General features: G+C 35.6%; 2 protein-coding genes across 7 annotated transcripts in view; one reads left to right on the top strand and one right to left on the bottom strand.

The window, feature by feature from the left end:
- LOC134824294 (uncharacterized) overlaps nucleotides 1–5,634 on the bottom strand; it is a 32,304-nt gene extending 26,670 nt beyond the window's left edge. For 5 of the 6 annotated variants that reach the window (XM_063836109.1, XM_063836112.1, XM_063836110.1 and 2 more), the window contains exons 1-3: nucleotides 5,484–5,634; nucleotides 5,250–5,333; nucleotides 4,808–4,885 (exon numbers count right to left, since the gene is read on the bottom strand). In XM_063836109.1, the coding sequence (XP_063692179.1) occupies nucleotides 4,808–4,885; nucleotides 5,250–5,333; nucleotides 5,484–5,599 (278 nt within the window). In that variant the 5' untranslated portion in view covers nucleotides 5,600–5,634. The remainder of the gene's footprint in view (nucleotides 1–4,807; nucleotides 4,886–5,249; nucleotides 5,334–5,483) is intronic. The other variant, XM_063836113.1, reaches the window with a different exon arrangement.
- A 5,218-nt stretch (nucleotides 5,635–10,852) lies between these two features.
- On the top strand, nucleotides 10,853–21,907 carry LOC134823898 (uncharacterized). The gene is made up of 6 exons (XM_063835496.1): nucleotides 10,853–10,981; nucleotides 11,222–11,341; nucleotides 11,484–11,615; nucleotides 20,328–20,411; nucleotides 20,550–20,656; nucleotides 20,848–21,907. Exons 1-6 carry the CDS (start codon nucleotides 10,925–10,927, stop codon nucleotides 21,905–21,907), a joined length of 1,560 nt encoding a protein of 519 aa, XP_063691566.1. The 5' UTR covers nucleotides 10,853–10,924.
- Nucleotides 21,908–23,370: the final 1,463 nt, after the last annotated feature.

Below are 23,370 nucleotides of genomic sequence, written 5' to 3'. Positions count from 1 at the left end.
CAACTGAGTTTCACACGGTACATTTCAAACTTCAATAGTTGTAGTGTACATTATCACACAATGATTGGGTAGTGGGTACATTCCATACCTCCATACCAAGAGTAATCCTCGCGAGAAGTTGTGATCTCGCAGGATCTCGCTAAATTCTTCTACAATGTTCAATAAGGTGCTACGTAGCACAAAATACCACATAGTAGTAGTAGTAGTAATAAAGTAATAAGGTGCTCTCTCCCATTACACTAGAGTTTAAAATAAAGTGCTACGAAATGTGGTATCTACAAAAGTGCTAAAATGGTTCTGACATGCATGACTTACTAACACCTGCCCTCAATATGTTATCTTATTATCATCACGATGTTAAAATCATTATGGTGCACCTTATGTAATCATTACAGCTCATATACTAGTACTACACCATTACCTTATTAACATAATGTTAAAATCGTGATGAAATACATGGCTGATAACCGCTTTTATACGCGCACATGTTATCCATCTCTTTACATGACGATGATAGTTCTACTGAATGATCGTTATATTTATAAAGGAGTGGGTAGGAAGATTGTTTAAACCTAATAACGGTCTAGTATACAACACTAGATCTCCCCACCAAATATCGGTAGTATTTACTCAGGGCCATCATGTCTAGTTACTATCGTTTACTATGGTTACTGGTTACTAAGGCTACCTATGTAAGGAATGTTAAGGAATGGTAATTGGAGAGAAGCTGAGAAAAGAGTACAGCTGAAAATAGAACGGTCTTGAAAACAACCACAGATCACTTGCTAATTAGTTTACAAGATATCAATTAGTTTTGTTTAACCGGTAATTACGGAAGATCTGCTGTATTGTATACTAGATACTCTATTTTAAAGTACCCTTGTATTTTTGACAGTTCTACTGATCTATGAGCTGTACGGTGACGGTATGGAACAGTCTTGAAGACAACCAGAGATCAATTACATATGTCAAACTGCAAATTAGACGAGATCTGCAGTGTTGTGTATTAGACCGTCTCTTTTAGAGACTGATCAGTATTATAGAAGTAGCACTACAGTAGTAGTACAACAGTTTTTTGTTAAAGACTGACCTGTTGTATTATTGGTGAAGAAACGAGGACGAATACAGTACCACATTGTACCACAGTACCACTGTGTACCACTGTGTACCACAGTACCACTGTGCTTAATGACAATCGTCTTGAAAATGAAACAAATTAAACAGGGTGGCTCTGCGAGATGCCCGCTTGTTTTGATATCTGGGCCCTGGCAAGCGCATGGGATAAATATCAATATATTACTCGGTAAACACATTTCCAAGGAAAACCGTAATTGGAGAAAGCTTAGAGTTACTAAATTATAACCGTCTTTTCAGTAGCAGACTTGGTATTTGTATTTTAAATAACGAAGATTTTTGACGTGGAAAAGTTGAAATATCTGAATCTTTTGACTTGGTTTTTAAAAAGAAGGAAAACGGTAACAGTAGAAAATATTAGTAACCAAATAATGCTCTCTCCTCATTTTTATCTCTAAGCTCAAAGTCTCGCAGCTGTATGCAGTAGACTAGGTATGTGGATGTAAATAACAATTCTAGATACCAGATGTTTGATAATGAAAAGTTGAAAGGATGAAATTTGTTGCTGGCTATCTGTCAGTATTTGAGGCACCAGCAAACATCTACATCAAAGAGGTATCTCCTGTCAGGTGAGGTCGTATTTTAGGTGATATCTAACCAGGTCAATAAGCATATAATATATATAATATATCATATATAATATAATATATATATGATATGCGTATTTACGGCATAAAACATTAATTGAACAAGTACTTTTTCTGGTTATTTACGCCACTACTCGGGAAATACAATGAGGTTGTGGTGTAACTAAAACAGCTATTGTAACTATAGTACCTAACTAAAACTCTAAAACAGCTATAATTGGTGATAAAAACAGACTATTGAAGGAATTTCTCAATCAGGACCGCCACACATTCCAGCTAATTCGTGAAACAGGCTAATTATAAATTAGTAATTTCTTGTAAAATTAGTAACTTCTCGTTGATGGGAATCTCTTGTTTCAGTGTAACTATAGAACTCGGTGCGTGTCACTATCTTGTAACGTGTGTGACCAGTTATCAGTAAAAAGTAGCTGCTTTGTTTGTAGCTATATTTGTAGATAACAGGTAATAACAGGTAATAACCGGTAATAACAGGTAATACCGCCTCAGTAATCTCATTACCCGCTACCAATCACAGGTAGATTACTAAAACCTGTCTAACAGCGTGGCTCTATAAATTCAATTATCTCCAATCAGTTAGTATGAGGTTTACATTAAACTAGTCCAGGTTGCTAATTCTCACTGGTCCAGGCAAGGGACTAATTACTACTTGACATATTACTTCACAGTCAGACCGTACTGTTTCTTGAGTTTAATTAATCACGTGGGCTTAATTAATCACGTGAGTTTAATTAATCACGTGGGCTTAATTAATCACGTGGGCTTATAAAGTGCGGAAAATGTGGTTTACTGTGAGTATTATAAATAATCTGGTTTTGATAATATTGTATTGAAGTATAAATTATTGTTCTCTTTACAGGAGTTCCTATTGTCATATCATATTAAAGTATTAACTAACATTAAAACCCAATTTACTATACCTCTATCTTCTCTTTCTCTACCCCATCATTTTGGAAAAATGTAGAAATTTTAAGTTTAATCTCACCAGATCCACTGAAATACGGCTAATGAATCCATGATCTCAAGTGAGCTTCCAGGCTCGTTACTTCCCTAATTACTTGAGTGCTTGTAAACCATAAACCCTAATTTGGAACCAGTATAACTGTGCGGCGAGAAACTCAATAGTCAAAACCCAGATTTACTGTACTATATCCCCAAACTGTACGGTTTTACTAACTGTATACTGTCAGTATACTGTCAGTAATACTGACAGTATTTCGACTGAATGGTTTACGTGCTCACTATTCTATTATGATGGTTATAATTATACAACGTCAGTGAGGCCCCCTACAACTTGTTGTACAAAGTTAAACATAAAGACTTAATTATTTAATTAGCAAAGTCGTTTGTTTAACTAAAATCACCATGGTGACAGGAATATTGTGAAGTGTATTGATAAAATGGTGGCACTGAGTAGTCTGTCCTGCCAATAAAGTAGAATTATCAAAAAGGGATACATCATGGCACTCTTATCAATTAAAAACCAATTAACTAATTAAATAATCAGTATTAATTGATAAGTCTACTGAATTCATGAGAAATATGAGAAATTACTACCTTCGACTCCAGACTGCATATATATCCTCAATAAACTTGCATGGGAAGCAGCGAGAAAATAGGAATACGTAGTCGAAAAGTCAGCAACTTTAGCCTACTGTACAAGTATTTAGCTCGTTCTTGGAAATTACTAGATTATATTTGGTAGGTACGAGCATGTTTTCAGACTATAATAATTTGTTTCTTTTAGAGTATGGATAAGCAAGTGGATTGAGATTTTCTTGAAGTAAACAATGTATTCCTCTCTGATAAATACCATTTTATTTCCAGAGAAACTCAAAGGAGAATAAAATTCGAATTTCAAATTCCCTTTTTTCAAAGCTTTACACTCTAGAATTTCACTGAACGTGTAAAAGTGTCAACTTGGATCGTTCCTCCAGTACGAGCTTTCTCAAAACAACCTTTTAGCCAATTTGTACACCCAGTCACCCACTGATCCTATGATAAAAGCTGCTAAAGCAAGAATTTGAACATCCTAAAACTTGAAAGCTTCTCCGCTACTATTATACCAAATAAGCACTGTTCCCAGTGCATAGCTGTCACTGTTCAAATCTCCTGGCACTGGTTTTCATTGGGTGGATTTCATCACGTGACGTATCATAAAGTACTGAGATAGTGGGTTATGAGTCACGTGATCCATTGGTCACGTGATGAGAGTGAGATGATTTAGATGGTTATCTCTTTATTGTAGCAGCTTTAAAACCCTGGCTCGAGCAACGGCTTGATAAAGCATTTGTTGTCATAACCACAAATCCATAAATGGATCAGTTTATTATAAACGGGTAATCAACTAAAAAACCGATTGAATTTGGGAATCTGAAATTATCCACCGTAAAGATTTATCTTAAACTCGGTATCTTGCAACAGTAAAGATAAACTCGGTCAGATAGTTGTTACACCTGTGAAATGTGATGTGTAAACCATACTGTTAAAAGTACCTTTCGTAAGTAAAACACGCTAGAAACTAATAAAGCATTACAGTTTGTATGTAGCACATGTAAAACTCGCTAGATGCTAATAAAGCATTACAGTTTGTGTGTAGCACATGTAAAACTCGCTAGATACTAATAAAGCATTACAGTTTGTGTGTGTAGCACATGCTCCGTTTTTAAAGAAGTTCTGCTAAACAGCTTGCAATAAGCAATTCATTTATTGCATACATTTTACTTGCATACATATCCAACATATCACTAAGATATTAAATACCAAGACTGCAACAAAATTGAGAAGTTTATCGAAAATTTGAAGTATTGAATCAAAAGAGTGAGTTACTCAATTGTAGTTCCTCAAAAGATTGTACCATTACATTTCTACAATCTTGCATACAATTATATCTTGTTTCATCCCCCAATTAAAGTTAGTTGCTTTCAATTAACCCAAATCAAAATATTGCAAATACAGGGGATGCTCAATGAAGGGTCAAACCACTAAATAACCGTACCCAAATCAAAATATCGCAAATACAGGGGATGCTCAATTAAAGGTCGAACCACTCAGCTATATAACCGTACCTTAAAGTAACATTTAGAATGGGAATTTTTATTCCACCAGGACAATAATTATCTGTACATTCAACTGGTTCAGTGACTCTGAAAACAAGTGAGAGGGTGTGTTAAAAGTAAGGGGAAAGGTGTAAAGGAGGGTGTAAAGATGTCAAGGGGTGTATAATCTTATAATGAACATAAAGACGTGGGCAGATCATGGAGGATTGGTGTGGTAAAATTGGTGAGGAAGGGTTATGAGGTACAGACGAAAATTCATTGTATTGAGGTTTAGATCTGAATAATTCTGAGGAGGCGAATCATATTTGTTCTAACACGTGACAGTGATTAACCGATCAGCTTCCAACATTGACCAATCAAAATCTAGAAACTCTGTCATGTGTGAAAACAAATAATATTTAGTTGCCCGCCCACCAGCATCAATATCTATAAGAAAGTAAACATTACTCACGGTATTATTCCCTTATCAAGGTCTGGTAAACAACACTTATTTGGTTCTTCTAGTGTGGCGCAACATTCCTTGTTAACCTCACAGCTGAAAAAACATATTCTTATGCCACCAACATTATGGAGACCGTTTTTTCATTCAAAGCGATTAATGAAAAGTGATTAATAAATGATGAATGATTAATGAAATAATTCATCAAACTAGAGTAGACCAAGCTGTTTGACAAAAATGACTTACTAGTAAGTTTCCACATCTCCTTCAATGTTCCTGATGGTCGATTCACAGGCTTTATATTCCTCATCATATGACAGAACAATAGTGATCCATGATGCTGCAAGGATCAGATAGCTCATTTTATATCTTCAGATTACATCTTGTAGTAGTGAGCCATCCTGAGGAAGGTTATTAATATCATAAAATGAATTTAACATAGCACAGAACTCAGAAGGACCGAAGTACATAAATAATCAATGAATCAAAAAATGTTCAGTGAAACAAAAACTTTTAATTAACATTCCTTTAATGAAAAGTGGTCCATTTTAGTGAGACAGGGTCAGTTTCTCTATGATCTTAAAAATTTTTACATTACAGTAGGCAATACTGAGTGGCAGGAATAAGGGACCAAAACGCTTGGGACTAAAAATGGCCTATTTTCAAACCACTTCAGACATGCCAATGATATCATTTATGCTTGATTTGTCTGAAACTTTCCCTATTGCACTTCTAGTGTTCTATAAAAATCGCTTAGCTGAAATCTTTATCAGGTATCAAGAATGCATAGAACTCGAAGCAAAACAATAAAAAATGTTCCTAATGTATATTATATTAAAATGGGACTGCTGCAAATTATATTCTAAAGTTTTAATGACTACAGCTTTTGCAACCTTCAGTAATATATCAATCAATCAAATAGTTGATAAATTAAATGTCATTGCAATAACAATCAATTTATTTATGTAATACAGAACTATGATAGACTAAATTATTCTGATTTATAGAAGAAATAAAGAGATTCCCTCATAATTATAGATACATAGATACCCATCGATGCCATCTAAAGTTGACGAATAAATGGGCAAAATGGACATCACTATCATAACTTTTCGGTGAGAATCAAAAGATTGAAAAATAAATATTTCTGGAACCATACTCTAAGGAGCTGCAATTATGGCTGTACTTACCACTTTGACGACGGCAAAAACTATGGTGATGTTTACTTTCATGATAACTCAATGCTCCAGTTTGAACTGTTTCTATGCCCATGCTCATTCGACCAAAAGCGTCTGCTAAATTGTGCTCCTCTGATATTATCTAATATGTATGTTTTTTATGACGAACCAACTCTGCAACCTGGTAGTGTGGCTGGCATGAACTCAAAATAATTGAGCCTGCCAAAATAGTTGAGCCTGCCTTGCTTTTGCATAACTCTTCATCGTCCACACTCCAAAAAATCGACTGGAGGACTCTATATAAATATTCGATTGGCAGAAAGAAGCACTAATAATATAAGCAATTTTGATACCATGCTACACAACCTGAAATTTTAACAAAATTTGTTATTTTTGACTAATAATTTCACCAATCTGGTATTGCTTTACTTAACTAGATTTTTGGTTTGCTTCCCGATTAAGTACAATTAACAAACACTTGCACATTGGCTGCGTGGCCCAGGCTTACACTGAAATTTAACATCATCACAGCTTATAGAACCACTTCTTTGAAATGGAATATTATCAATATTATATACTATATTGTATTGATTGTGGGTATAAAATAAAATCTTTGTTGCTATGTTTTTATTAAAAACCTCTGTCCAACCAATAATAAAAACTGTCAGAACAACTTAATAACGACTATTTTACATTACCGCAAAATTTCACCAGAGAAAGTCTTCTGAATCAGTTAAACAACATTTGCCGCAGTGAGCAGCACTTTGGCCCTCCTGTGACTATTAGTATACAATGTATCGTGCTACAATAAAACTGGGCCGCGCCGCGCGCATCAATAACGCTTCTCGCAACCACATTTGCGATCACTTTGTTAAATTAGCTTACCTGGGAACCTCAGGCTATTATGTTCATAAACAATAAAGATTAGGCGGAATGACAGGCTGAGCGCGGGCGCGGCCCAGTAAAAATTAGCATACCTAGCTTGCTAGTCTATTGTTTACTTTTTTCATGTATTCAATTCTTCTTTTACGCTTCTGGCTTCGCACTTTTCTCTTGTTCACGAACCTTAAAAAGAGTACTGCACACATGGCACACGGCGCGGACTGGCGTGCGAAATAAAAAATCAGAAAGAGCAAAATGCAGTATTGGGCCACACCAAGCTGCAAAAGATTTACGTCGTCAATCAAGGATCAGTTTGGTTTTATAACAGCATATGAACATAAATTGCATTTTATTTGATAGTACTTGTGAAATTTATTTAAAAATGTGCTGCTCTTAAACTCAGGTTATGCATATTTAATATTGTAAAACATAAATTTTAGGTGTTAAGTTAACTTAAAATAACTTAAATTGTCAATTTCCCAAAAAAAGCTCGCTTTAGACGTGTATCATTTTTCAAAATTAGTGGCTGTCAAACCAATATGCTCATTTGCGCGCTTTAAAAAATTGACTGGACACTACAATGCAGTACAAAGTAAGTCGCGCAGGGCATGACTGGTTTACAAAATTTTTGAATACTTTTACAAATATGAAATTATCCTAGCTCAATATATTTAAATCATATCGAAGCATTTTTTTAAACGTTTTATTGAATTTTGCATCGATCTAAAGTAATTTTTAGTGATTTAAAATCAATTGTTACATATTCAATGAAACAAGAAATTCAATGAAACAAGATATTTAATTTTAGCACATTTTACAGAATAAGAGATGTAAAATAATTCATAAAATATAATGCCCATTTGGTGTATGACTTTTTGTTCTTGACTGCTAGTTTGGTTAATTTGGAAGGACAGGTAACTCACTACACGGGACAAGGAATGTATGTGCCTGAAAGCTTTTGCACACACCGAAACGCTAGTTCAGTTAAGTTTTTAGAGACAAGGCTCATATTAAGACTAAAAGACTATTACGGTCAAATTTGTTAACAATAGCAAGTGCAATATAAATACAAGTTTAAATTAAAACAGAGATTATTGTCAGATCGATCTCCCACACTTACAGCTGTGACGTTCGACTGAAGTTATACTTAGTGGATTCTACCAAATGTCATAATCCTTTGACACATGGATCCTTTTTATCACAGCTTTATTCACAGTTACCTGTTCAATGTTTATTGTTTCAAGACATTAAGCAATAAAATCTTAACATTGAACATTGTTACTAATATAATTTGGTCTCCAGTCTCAACAGTAGCAGGGGATATACCTGCATCTAGGGTCAATCAAGGGTCAAGTTTAAATACCAGATTTGTTTCAGCTTATTCAAAGCTTAAAAACCTCCTGTACCTTAAAAGGTCATGAAGTGCTTGTTTGGTGGGGGTCTAAACTGCTTTTTGTTGTGATGTGAATTTGTGGATTTTATTTTTAGTTGACCACTTTTATATTACAAAGGGTTATATTTTTTTGTACCCCAGTTTTTAAAATTTGTACCATTTTTATTGCTTTTAATCTATTGTATTGGTCTATTCATTTTTCGAGGGTGTCTACAGTGGCGTAACGTTGCCTGTTGGCGCCCCCTGCCGAAAAGGCGCCCCCCTGTTGGCGCCCCTCTCCTTTTGGTGCCCCTCCCTAAAATTGAACAAATTAGGCGATTTAAGAGGATACGCCGGTAAAATCTCTATAAAAGTGTGTATCTAGAGCAAAACGCGCAGTTTTGCTAGTACTTTAGTTAAGTTTTCGAAATTGTCCCACATTCAAATGACGATTTGGCGCCCCCCTAAGACGGCGCCCCCCTGCACAGCGGGGTCAGCAGGGCCCTTCGTTACGCCACTGGGTGTCTATCCTTATAGCAAAGTAAAATAAAGTAAAGTAAAAATTATGACATAACATCATCACTAATGTTTACAAAGTATCATCACACTACATGGAAAAATAAATATTTCTCCATCAAATTTAAAGGTAATAATTTATCAAATATTAATCATGAATAAAAACAACATTACAAAATTTAATTTATTCATACTTCCCAGTGGAGTAAAGATTTATAAAACGTTTCTTTGCTACATAAGGATGGAACCCCAGATAATCATTGTGTTTTTCCTTATTACTGATATAAGTTAAGTTAAGTTAAACAAGGATCTGAAACTACTAGGTTCCGTATAGACTCAACTCTGCACCCGTGTCAATATGTTCATTATATGCAAGCCTCTTGATTTATAACTGGTACCTTCAATTCTTGTTAAAACTTCTTTCGAAACATTCCAAAAATGAAAGTCATTTACAATACATTTAGAAATCATATTCTTTTTTCGACAATTACCATTGCTGAAATTATCTGTATTCTGTTTGAAACATTTTATTAGTGCTTATTCAAAGCTGAAGAGAATTAGGTGACTGTATTTTGTTCTAATGTTGATATTAATATTACTGTAGTAAGTTCTAGTTGTTACTCCTTTTGTTTTAACGTTTTTATGGTACTCTCCTTAAATTATTTTAATGCAGTCACTCAGATGATTTTTAAATCAGGACACTTAAATAAAGACACATACTCTGCCCACAATAAGGGGCCATAATTTTTAAATTATGTAACAGTATAGATTTATTATTATTATTATTATTCAAAGCTGCTCTAGTTTATAATAAGCGTTTGATCTTAACTTCTTTCTGTACTATCCAATTCCATGTTATTGGAGTAACTTGTTCCTTTTGATTCAGAACTGCACTCTGTGTGTCTCACTCATTAACTTCTGGATTCACAAGATCTAGCAACTAGACATACAGTAAAGTAAATGCAAAGCTTACAATCACCTCGTTTTCCAGCATGTGCATGATGAACAATAATGTCAGTTGTTTGTTTTCAAAAATATCTATTGTTGTTATGAAGAGGAGGCCAAGATTCTTATTATGCAAGAATGTTCTTGTGATTGAAGTTATCGTTAGCCTCATTGAGAATATACAGTGTGGCACAGAAGTCATAAAATGAGATCTTTTTGAGCTAGGAACCATACCAATGGTGTAACGTTGAGAAAAGACAATTTTTCATGTCAAATCACTAATCAGGCTAATGTGCAATAATGAGCTTCATTAGTCTGCAACCAATCAAGCAATGCAACAGACTGTTGATCATAATATAATGACGAGATCGTTGATTTAGGCACAAGATTACAAATACTCCAGATTTCTGAATAGTCATGTGATTTTATAATAGTTTCGTGGGTTCCACTGGTTTGCTGGAGAAGCTGATTGGCCAATCATGATAAGGTCAAATGGGTCCCACTAACAAATTAGTGGGACAATAATAGTCCAACTTGGATTATTTTACATTCTATTATAACTTGCTGTACTGAGAATATTATTTATTTCCTGCTGTGATTAGCAATTTGTATGTTGATTAATCAATAAAATCAACAATTTTAGTTTGATATGCCTCTTCCTGGGTCTTTCAAGAAAGTATTCAAAAAGAAAAACGTCTCTGATCCAAGCATTCTTAAATACAAAGACCAAGATTATAATGTTGTAAGTACAAAATAATTAGCTCATTTTTTTAGCCATCAGCTGAAAAAATAAAATGGGAAGAGTCTCGGATCCCAGCATTCTTAAATACAAAGACCAAGATTATAATGTTGTAAGTACAAAATAATCAGTTTCTTTTCTTTATCCATCAACTTGAAAAGATGAAATGTTAATTTTTAGTAAAATTAATTTTTCATGGTACTGTATGGCTGAAGTGTAACGCTTGATTTATATTATATAATAATTAATTGAATTTTCAAATAAAAAAATAAATATTTAATGAATATTATTACTATTTCCCGCTTCTACGGTCCTACACACTATCTGTTATTACGGTTCTACTAACCTGCAGATAAGAGATCAATGTTTGGCTAAAGGAGAACTCTGGACTGATCCTGAGTTTGGACCTAATGATATTGCGCTATGGGAGGGAGAACCAAAGATACAGGGCATTGAATGGAAACGACCCAGGGTACGATTGTTATTAAGTCAACAAATTATTATTTAGAATCACATGAGGGCACAATGATGCTTCAATTGCAAACAAAAATATAATATATGTGACCTAAGTTCCAATGTGATATTTAGCATAATAATCAATACTCCCTTTCCAGGACATCAACCCCGAGGCCAGGATGTTTGTTGACGGTGTAAGTGCAAAGGATGTAGATCAAGGTCGTCTTGGTAACTGCTGGTTCGTTGCATCTGTGGCTTGCATTGCTCAGGATCCTCTACTTCTCAACAAGGTAATTACATTTCTGATCTATCTTTGTGTTCTTGTTAGTTTGATGAAGTAGTTAGATTGATGGAGCCATCATATTGTGATGGGGGCCAGAGTAAGAGTCCAGAGCACTTGTAACATGGATAGTGGATACTACTGGTTTCCCCAATCATATAGTGGAGTCAATTCTGTTTACCTGTGCCTGCTAAACCAGTCTGAGCATTTCCCCAGCCTAAACATTCTTTGTTGCCATTGCTGGCATATAATTCTACATATTGTTTGATGAAAGTTTCAAATTATGACATGTAGACCACTTGACTGGGAATTCAATAGTTCAAATTTGACTGCCGTAGACTCCGAAAAAGAGTGCGAAGTACTTAAGAAAGAATTCTATGAGGCCAAGTAGTGCTCAAGCCTATCATTGCCATGCGAACCATTGTTTTATAGATGAGGTTCATGAATATCTTGGAATCAAAGGTTGGATCTGTTCTTTGAGGTAGCAAAGACCTGCAAGGTCATCTCCTTTACCAATATGTGCTTTGAGTGGAGACTCTCACTGCGTCCGCAAAAATCAAATATTGTGTGCTTTTATCATAATGTGAGGAAAGCACTGACATCCTCCTGGTTTAAGATAAACTAAAGACTTCCAGATCCTTTTCTGGGTTGGATCATGAATGCAGCAAGGTACTCCGTACTTTCCATCGGAACTTTCATAGCAGTGGGGTCCATAAAGCATCTTGAAGTGTTAATCTTGTGATGAAAGACTTCAAACTTCTCTTGATGAAGGTCCGTATTGTTTCGGTTGACCAAAAAGTGATAGTGTTCAGGTTTTCCTATTGGAGGTAAGAATTGTAAGGAGGTGAGTTTTTGTGCGTTTGTGTGTGCGCGGGGCGTGAGTGTAGGCATATTTTGAGTACATGAGATTCAACTACTCATAAAGTGAAATATTATTATGTAAATTTTGCTGACCCATTATTGTGAATTTTCACATTATCATAGCTATAGCATATATCCTGATCCATTTAAGTAATTTTGTATGCATCTTTGTGCATTTGTGAATGCACAAAACGCAAGTGTAGGCATTTTTGAGTCAACAAGATCCAATTACCCATAAAGTGAACTATCGCTGTATATTTTGCTGATCCTTTATTGTTAATTTTAATCATAGCCTAAGATTCAAATCCATCATAAAAACTAGAACTGGATGATGTTTCTTTAAACTATATCGTGATTAGCCTCACATTATTTAATATTCATGTATTCAATGTTGATATTTCTTTACTCAAAATGCCATTTTTAACGCATATGATGTCTGATATTCTTCATAATGACATTGTACTCTGCACTACAAAAATATTAATGTGCTGCACTAATCAATGATAAAGACTAATGTAAATTAGAGTGTCCGGATAACCTCTCGAGTCTCGACTACTGAATAATATTTAATGATACAAAATATTCAGCGAATGGTATAATTACTAAATACCTATGGGACGCTGCTGAATATTAATTAATCCTTAATATTTAGCTAATAGTGTAATCCGGAATGTTGCTAAATTCCTAACATTTGCTAAATTCCTAACATTTGCACTCTACTTAATATGTATAACGTTAGTGTACACTACAAGAATGGTGATGGTAAAGTAATAATATAGCAGGGCCAATGGGTGAGAAGCTGGTTAATTGAAACATCCTAGATAGGTGATAAACAGTTTTACTATTTACTCCGTTGTTTCTCGGAATTGTAAACTTTAGAAAAGAAATAAATGTTTGAAATTTCGAACATGTATAATATAAACCGTGAGGAATTTATGGCTTGTCCTTGATGAATATATAAATTGCATTCATTTGAACAAGATTTGACATAAATTCAAAGTTTCATGAAATTAGTATTCAAGTTGAAGACCGCACCATGACACAATTTCTCGATGAAGTGACCATATTGTGGTTGCTAAATTGCGAATTTTCATTTTGAAGATGCTAAATCGCCATTTCATTCTAAATGCGTCTGGAGATGAAGTCTCTTTTGCTAGGTCCTAATGTGAAGGAAAGTAAGGCTCTGTAGATCTACCATGTGTTTTGTAGCTTGCATGACATGAAACCACACGCGCACACCATCAAGACAGTAAGGTTGAGAACATGAGAAAATCAATCGTATTTTCAAAGTTTTTACATGAATCACTTGAACTAAATTCATCAAATTAGTATTCAAGTATTCAAACCGCATAGCATGACATAATTTGGTTAATTTATATGACGTTTCCTGTCCTACATGCGAAACTACTGTAAAAATATATTTTGCTTTCTGTAGATTGTGTAAAAAACCACTAAACGGTCCCGCAAAATTCTATTAAAAAGAAAAACGGGTACCTCGGATGAAAAAGTCCAAATTTGTAAACATATTTATTTCGATTTAGTTAGGCTGCTGAGAAACAACAGTGTTACACGGTGATTATTAATGAGCTTTTCGCTAACACTGCGCCGGCAGTAAACACTTCGAGTGAGGGGCACACCCATCGTTAACAGTCTTTGTTCTGAAGAAATCTGATATTGCTGAAATCTCTGTGTGCAATACACCATCTGGCCATCTCACAAGACCGTGTATCATAGTTGTAAAACATTGCAAGCAGGGTCACATTATGATATTGATAACGAGCATAGTATGGAAGACTGACAGTGACTGTCAGTGACTGACTGACAGGCAGTGACTGACAGTGACTGGTAGTGACTGACTGACTGGCAGTGACTGACAGTGACTAGCAGTGACTGACAGTGACTAGCAGTGACTGACTGACTGGCAGTGACTGACTGACTGGCAGTGACTGACTGGCTGGCAGTGACTGACTGACTGGCATTGACTGACAGTGACTGGCAGTGACTGACTGACTGGCAGTGACTAACAGTGACTAGCAGTGACTAGCAGTGACTGACTGACTGGCAGTGACTGACTGGCATTGACTGACAGTGACTGACTGACTGACAGTGACTGACTGACTGGCAGTGACTGACAGTGACTGACTGACTGGCAGTGATAAAACAATTGCTATTAGTCAGCTACCCGCTGCTGTGTTTGTGTTTCACCTGTTTACTAAACAGGACATTGGCATGCTAACTGCAGGTTATACACATTATTTTGTTGCTTATACACATATTGTAATAAAGCTGTTGCTTATGTTACTCGCACAAGATGGTTAATATGTATAAAGACAAGTCGTCTGTGATCTGACAAAACATTGAACTTTCTGGTGACTATCTGCCTCTTTTACTAAATGGCTGTTCTACTACCTGTCTGAGATGGTACGTCATGTTAAAACTAATAGAAAGAATTATTTATATTATGATAAATTTTAAATTTACAGCCAGTCAATACATAGAAACTAAACGTTGGACGTACAATATGACGTGATAGTGTAGAAACTAAACGTTAGACGTACATAACGTGAGAGTGACATTTCGACGGGGCATAAACAGAAATCGAGTAAAATTATGAGTAATTTATAACTATCATAATTTATGTAAAATAATGAGTAATCACAATTTATCACATTAGTGTTATTTCTCATCAAACAGATCACTACATGATACATTTCCAGGAACTTATTTTTTGTGGGGCTTTATTCTAACCTTTCACCAGGTTTTCTAACTCTGTATTTTTGACAAGGTTTCATCTTGTTTATTGTCCTTTAACATTGTGTTTAATGTCCGTTATTTAAATGTGTAATGTTCGTTATAAATTAGGCGTAAAACAATAATTCAATTGCAATTTACATAACAACTTGAAGCCGTACTACCATCTTTTAAAGTCTAAAGACGGTGCGTTAAGTTTAATGACATTGTCATTTGTCATATAGGTGTAAAATCTGTTTAGGTTCATTGGTCATTGAGCGGTTGTGGAAACCTACCAACCGTTACCATATTTGGTCATCAACATCACCATATTTGGTCATTAACAACTCAAAGTCATTGCTCCTGACACATTATATGTTTAAATATTATTATTCTAAGTTAAATTACTCCGGTGACTATATCAACTATTTGATCGAATTGAAGATCAGTAGTCAGAGCTCCCTGCTCCGTGCGCAGCGACATAATGACAAATATACGATTATGTTTATTTAAATCACTCTATTAAGTAGCGCGTACTGAAAAGTGAGATCTTGAGTAGTGAATACAGTCTAACATTGCTTAGTGTTAGAAATGGATATAGTTTAGAGTATTAAGGATAAGTATTTGTCGGCTAGTATAGTCCCTTGGCACAGAGTAGCTTAGGGTTATCAAAAAGGAGATAAGCACCTCAGGCCATCCCAACTTGTGGGAAAGACCTGCCCTTGTATCTTGTTGTTGTATTAAGGATAAATGATAATGAACTAAGTCTACAGAAGTCTAAGAATTTAAGCGCATAGGGATATTTCTAGCGAGCAGGTAACACGTGACAAGTTACACTACTTTACTAGCGAGCAGGTGACACTTGACATTGAGCTGGTAAGTGGTAACACATGACATTGAAAGTTACATTACTTACCGTTCTCATTACCTTAGACGTTAGGATGGACCTTTCTCAGGTAACATTTCAACAAATATCAACATATTTCAACACGTCTTACTATTTCAACATCACTAAAGAAGTATATCTGTACAGCTCAGCAAGAAAATGCAGTACAAAATGCAGTACAGCCGATGAATAGAATCGACTTTTCAAAGTTTGTTGAATGAAAGTCAGGTCCTTTTGAATCTTCAATTCAGACAATATATCCATACTAGTGTAACACACGTACACACACATTTATTGGGATTATTAGTATAGATTATACAGTTTCTAAACTCCCTAACTAGCTAGATGGTATTAAGAGGACATGAATCATGAATGAGTTCAAGTCTAGACTCTGTTATTCATTATTTTTCATTACAATAATTCTGTCTAGAGTCATTAAGACATTAATCACACCGTAATTGAAACAGTATCGACACAAACTAAATATCACATACTTTAGATCATTAGTTACTAGTTTATAAACTTCCTGGAGGTGCCTCCTCAGTCTTCAAGTTGTATTAATTACGTTACACGGTTCCAAGCTAGCTAGATTGAGACTTTTTTGAAATCTAACTTAATGAGAGGGTTATTAGCCTTATCCTGGGGAATTACACACAAATATTTGTACTCTTTATATGTGAGAAATATAGAGGAGTTAGTCAATCAACTGAACAGTAAACATGAACAATGAACTGTGAATAACTATACTAACTAAACTTAAAAGTAAAACTACCAGTAGTTGTTCAAAATTGGTTATAATAATTAATTATATAATCACCTAATTGAACATGAACAATTTTAATATTTTATCGAGTAATAATTAAGATTAATAATTGCAGTCACTCCATGAATAGTGCCACGTATATTCTATGTATAGCCATTAGCCACCTGTTGGCTTTTACACGGTACCTGTTACACGGTACCTGTTACACGGTACCTGTTACACGGTACCTGTTACACGGTACCTGTTACACGGTACCTGTTACACGGTACCTGTTACACGGTACCTGTTACACGGTACCTGTTACACGGTACCTGTTACACGGTACCTGTTACACGGTACCTGTTACACGGTACCTGTTGCACGGTACCCCGTTACACGGTACCTGTTACACGGCACCTGTTACACGGCACCTGTTACACGGTACCTGTTACACGGTACCTGTTACACGGTACCTGTTACACGGTACCTGTTACACGGTACCTGTTACACGGTACCTGTTACACGGTACCTGTTACACGGTACCTTTTACACGGTACCTTTTACATGGTACCTTTTACACGGTACCTGTTACACGGCACCTGTTACACGGCACCTTTAACACGGTACCTGTTACACGGCACCTGTTACACGGCACCTGTTACACGGTACCTGTTACACGGTACCTGTTACACGGTACCTGTTACACGGCATAATGCATATGTATACAATATAAAATATATAATAGTGTGTGTCATGTAAAGCTGCAGCTAGAAACTGTTAAAACCCGCAGGAGCTCTGTAGCTGTAACCAGCTGTAAACTCTTTATAAAAGTGCACCTGTATATTTATTAAAAGTGCACTCTGAGGATATTAGTTATTTAAGGCGTCAACCTCACTGAAAGGTAAGTTTAGTAATATGTCCTACAGTACAGTTTACAGCTTCTTTTAGAGCAAGGAAGTGCTCAACTGCAGGGGAGGTACGGTAGGGGGGCTTCAATCTTCATAATATGTCCTACAGTAAAGTGCAGTCATGTATTATACTTCATATAAATATTATAATTATATGTTATCATATGTTAGTATCAGTAAAGACGTGTAGTTATATATCATTATAATAGTATATACTGCATTAGATCATAACATGTTATAATTAATATTATATTATAATAATCACACCTTGTAGCTCCATGTATAGTGCAACATATCGTTAAAACTAGTTCTAACACTGTATTTTTAAAATAAAGAAAACTCTAAAGTTTTAACCGTATAATTCAGTCAATGTGCTCGTTATATTATTCTACAATGTGCTCGTTACACATCTCCACAGCTTTATTATGCACTATACTGGTTACACAGCTAGTGCTATTTGCACTTTACTGGTTTCTTCCGCTGCTGGCTTGCTGGCTTTAATGATAGAAATTAGCCCGATGACAGGTGTACCAAGCTCTAAAATTGTGTGTTCTGGAAAATTCTTTTACTTCCAATTACTGCGGAACATTTTGGACAGAGACGTCAAAATATTGAATTCAAAAATGAAACCCTTTAACGGTTCCAACAAGGGCATAATAAAACCTATAGGCGCCCGACCTACCAGCCTTGTCTGTTCTATGACCCTAACTTCTGCTACTAGAGTACTAGAGTACTAAACTTATTGATATAGTATTTTCACCTTAAGGGGCATACACCAAAACTGCCAACCCAAATGACCTAGCATAGAATTTTTGTGGTATGTTAAGGGTGCGCTAGATGGTTACTGAACTTCCTATGAGGTCATTTGGGTTGGCAGTTTTGGTGTATACCCCTTAAGTTGGCCCCTGGGAACAGAATTGATTATTGACAGAGGGTGTAATTTTCAGGGGCAAACTGAAACTTAACTAGCATTATTAGTATCTGACTTTAACCTCTTGCAAACTGAAACTTAAAGCATTATTAGTATCTGACTTTAACCTCTTGATGCCGCGTGTTTGCAACTCTAGTTGTCCAGATGTTTGTGTATAACTCTGTTATTAAGTGTTAAGTGTGATTAAGTGTTGTTCACTGTTAAGATATGTGATGGAGTGTGTACTGTGTGCAGTGCAATGTAAAGCTTGTTAAACAACGTACGATAAACACATAAACATGACAAGCAATGTACAGCTAAGTTATAGCTCTGTGTGGACAGAACAACACTGTATAACAACATTGAACAACACAGAACAACACTTAACAACACAGAACAACACTGTATAACAACACTGAACACCGCCATTCTGTCGTAGCTCATCAAATATTGAATTACGTAAATAAAGGTATTTATTATATAATATTATATATAAATATACTTATATATAATATATATTATTTTTGTAGTAGTTGTACACTATACAGCAATACTTACCCCCCAGTTCCTAATAATTTGGCATAATATCCGCTATGGAACTGGGGGGTAAGGTAATGGGACTACTGCGGACCCTCTACCGGCCGCAGTCATCGAAGTCTGTAAGAAGATGACGATCAAACCTCATTATATATATATTATTTATTTGAATAAAGCTGTACTGATAGTAAGTTACATAATATTATTAAATACGTGATATTATTGTCATAGTCAACTGGCCTCTTAAAATTAGGATCCAATTAAATTGCTCAATAAAACGAGAAGATGTTGTCACCAGTAAATATCACCATTTATCAGAATTCAGATGATATCTAGCAGGGGCCAACACATTCGCTACTGAAACATATTTACCTCCTACATTCCTATATTCCTACATTCCTATATTCCTACAACTACAACTCTTTAACTGATGCAATTAGAGTGGTCTGCAGTGATAACTGATAGTCAGTAGGCACTGTGTGTAATCTAGATAAAATTAACTTAAGGAACACGCCAATTACTGTTCCTTAAGTTAATTTAAGGAACAATATAAAAGTATCAAGCCTGCCCTGCCTAGATCGATCCAAATTCGGTCTGAAACGAGTTTAAAGTTTGTATGATTATAATTATAATTGTATTAAGATACTTGATACTTATATTATGATAATAGTTACTCCAATGATCACCATGATACTATAATTCCGTTATTGTCAGTGTTAAGTGCGTGTGTTGTGATGATTATAGTAACAGTTAACACTGTTAACGTTCTAGTGATAGCAGGGACTCCGTACATCTTCAATAGTGTCGTGTGTCCTCTTTGTCAGTGGAACTGAAAGTGATGAATTAGAACACTTTTAAACGCTGCCATAACGTCTTTTAGCCTAACAAGGCTAACATTTGATAGTGTAATACACATAACATAGTGTAATACACATAACATAGTGTAATACGTATAACCACGCCTTACTTGAGACAAGATTTTAAATTCAACTTTTTAAATTACAGTGCGCTGTGCATAATAACAGGAATAACGTATCCAATATTATCAAAAATAACACTGATAACATTTCCATTTTGCCACAATCACACTGTATAAAACTTATTATTTATTAATAATTTATCAATCAATTAATTATTCATTACCCCAGGTTATACCAGATGGTCAGGATTACGGTGACCAGGACAGTGGCGTGTTTCTGTTCAAGTTCTGGAGGTTCGGTGAATGGATAGAGGTAAGAAATTATACATTCTTTGTTAGTAATTTATCAGTTTATTTTATTTATCGATTTAATCATGGTTTTAAATTTTAACGACTGGCTACCCCCTTATAAAATCTGAAACTGTAAACTTAGCTCGGTTCCCTCTCCCAGGTTATAGTTGACGACTGGCTGCCCACTATTGATGGCACTCTCATTTACATGCACAGCAAGGAGAATAACGAATTCTGGAGTGCTTTGCTCGAGAAAGCTTACGCTAAGTAAGTATGACCTTTAACATGGGCTTTTTTAACGGGCTTCCTTTTACTTACATAAAGTGAAACCTTATTTATATTATTAAATTAATGTATTATTAATATTATTTATTTATATTATTATTTCATTGCTGTCTTATCAAATCATTGCTGTCTTATCAAATTCATGTACGTTTGTTAATTGCTCTTGTTATCAGCATCGCACAGCCTTGCTTAAATCGAGTACAACGTGTACATCGCTACTTGTACATAATGAGCTATACATTGGAATCCCTGCATCGATTGGAGAAGGACATTCGGGGAACTTTCGATTCGTTGACTGGAGCAGCTAAGTGTAAAAACATCACTGAAGTTACGAAGCATGTTCTTATGAAAGGGAACAATGTCAGCAAAGACTCACTTGCTGGATTTGTCATGGAATTTGTTAAGATTGTAAACTGCAGCACAGACATTCTTAAATCTGCGTCATCAAATATTGACACTTTGAAATCTGATCAGATTGTAAATCAGAAACTTATGTTGGAGCTTAAGGACGAAATTATTCAGAAGAAGGACAATCATGTTCAGAAAGTTCAGGAGGTCGTCAAAACAGAAGTTAAATCGTTTAGCGACATAGTGAAGCAGAACAGTCCACAGATCCCAGGCAAAACTTTGCAAGCGGCTGTGAAATCAGCAGTTGACAATGATAATCGCAGTCGCTGTGTGATGGTATACGGACTCAGGGAGGATCCTAAAACCAATCTTGATACAGTTGTGGGAGGTATGCTTAGTGAAATTGCTGGAGCAGAAAAACCCTTCGTGAGGGAATGTTACCGTCTGGGAACTGCGAAGCCTGGCCAACATCGTCCAGTCAGAGTTTGCTTCAGCCGATCAGACTCAGTTTCTGTTGTGCTCAGTAATGCTAAGAACTTGAAGCAGTCGTCACAGTTCAATAAAACATTTCTGAGTCCTGATCGATCTCCTGAGGAGAGGCTGATACGGAGAAAACTTGTTGAATCTTTAAAAGCAAAGATGGAGAAAGAGCCAGAAAAGTATCACTTCATACGAGGAGGAGAGATCTGCACCACTGAAAGAAAAGTGACCCCGCAACACAGCACGGAAAAGAAGACGATTCCACAACACTCAGGATTCTCGATTCCGCAACATTCAGGATTCTCCACTTCGAGTAATCGTGCTGCTGGCCTCAACAAATCTTTTACGCAGGGACCATGGATTCCAGGAACACTGTCCATTAGTACTCCGATGAAAAAGCGATGAATGTCGATTTGCCGTGATTCTAGCTTTGTGTGTTATTGTGTGATTTCAATGCACGGCAATGAAGGGACTCAGGTACCACGATCTGGCAGACAAACATGTCTGAACAGACATAGCGAGTCAGATCTGGTTCAGGAAATTTTATCGTTAAAGAGATATTCATATTTCATATGAATCAATACTCAGGTTTCTAATTTTGGACTCGCCCGGGGTTTGATTATGATACTTTGAGGAATGATGTTTTTGCTGACATTTGATTTATAAGTTGATTTCAAATCCCCTATGGGTACCAGAAATACTGGTTTCACAACAACAATATTATAGTGTGAATACGGGTGGTACCTACAAGTGTACCCACATACTTACAATCAAGTTTAATTTGCCTCTAATGACCACAAATTTTATAAACACATTGTGGTCTAATCTCGTTTCGTACACCCGTGTCCTGTACACAGTAATAATATGTCTTACTGTTCACTTTCTGTTTCTAGTATTACTTAATTTGTTGGTTAAGGAAGAGGAAGAAGTGGCATTGCACAGTACACACTTTGCGTTAGAATAGCACAACTTTAACTAATGCCACTGGAGGGCGTGTTTAAACTTTTAAAGTAAAGACATAACAGCTTGCTTCAACAATACTCCAAACATGTGAACTTTTAAAAACGTAATAATCGGAAACTTTAATAATATTGGTTCATGTCTAAAAAATGGTGGGAGGACTTATAACACGGTTGCGTTTGCCACAGATTGTTATAAATAGATGTTATAAATCAAGAGGCTTGCATACCACGGTGAATATGGTGGAATATGGTGGAAATGGTGAACTAAATTTGTAAACTCGATTCACTATAAAAATTATTCACCTGGATCAGAATCCCATTCCCCTCCTTCCTAATAGTAGGCAACATCAATCTCAAGAACTACCAATACCTTATAAAAATGCGTGTAATTCAGTAACTGTGGTATTTATTAAACTTCCTATTTCCACTTAAAAGCTTCCTGCAGATCTTTCCAGAATTCCGTCCTTATATCTGAAAAATAAGATGCCTGGTAACCATTAGAAATTGGAACAGTGTTTTATTTAAAGTCTAGTGTGTATTTAGTTAATTCAGTTACTTATCCAGCATGTAAAATAAAACACGCCCTGATCAAGAGTCAATCAAATTACCATGACAACAAGCCTGTTGTACACACTTTAAATTACCCTGACATCTGAGGAAGGTAGAACTCTTGAATCTTGATTTGAGAAGCAGGAGCGACCACTCTTATTACACAGAGCTGTATTCTGTTTGTTAGCTTAATTATGTTCCTATCTGGAAATCTTTATAACAATATGGTGCCTGGTGAAAATATGGTTTTAAGTTGAAAACGCTCAAATGACCTGATGTATAAGTGTACAGACCACATTGATGATGGCCCTGGGTCCTGAGTTCTACGGAATTTGAGAAGCAAGGCCAATAAACTAC

The sequence above is a fragment of the Bolinopsis microptera genome, chromosome 12, assembly GCF_026151205.1.
Source record: "Bolinopsis microptera isolate Bmic1 chromosome 12, MBARI_Bmic_1.0, whole genome shotgun sequence".
Taxonomy (NCBI): domain Eukaryota; kingdom Metazoa; phylum Ctenophora; class Tentaculata; order Lobata; family Bolinopsidae; genus Bolinopsis; species Bolinopsis microptera.
The sequence above is the reverse complement of the archived record's forward strand: the minus strand, read 5'-3'. Positions and strand labels throughout refer to the sequence as shown.

Bases quoted from the DNA above. Each gene is read 5' to 3' on its own strand.
- LOC134823898 (XM_063835496.1), top strand. From the start codon at position 10,925: ATGGGAAGAGTCTCGGATCCCAGCATTCTTAAATACAAAGACCAAGAT. The intron at 10,982-11,221 runs GTAAGTACAAAA...ACTAACCTGCAG, and splicing joins AAGACCAAGATTATAATGTT to ATAAGAGATCAATGTTTGGC. The intron at 11,616-20,327 runs GTAATTACATTT...TCATTACCCCAG, and splicing joins ATCCTCTACTTCTCAACAAG to GTTATACCAGATGGTCAGGA.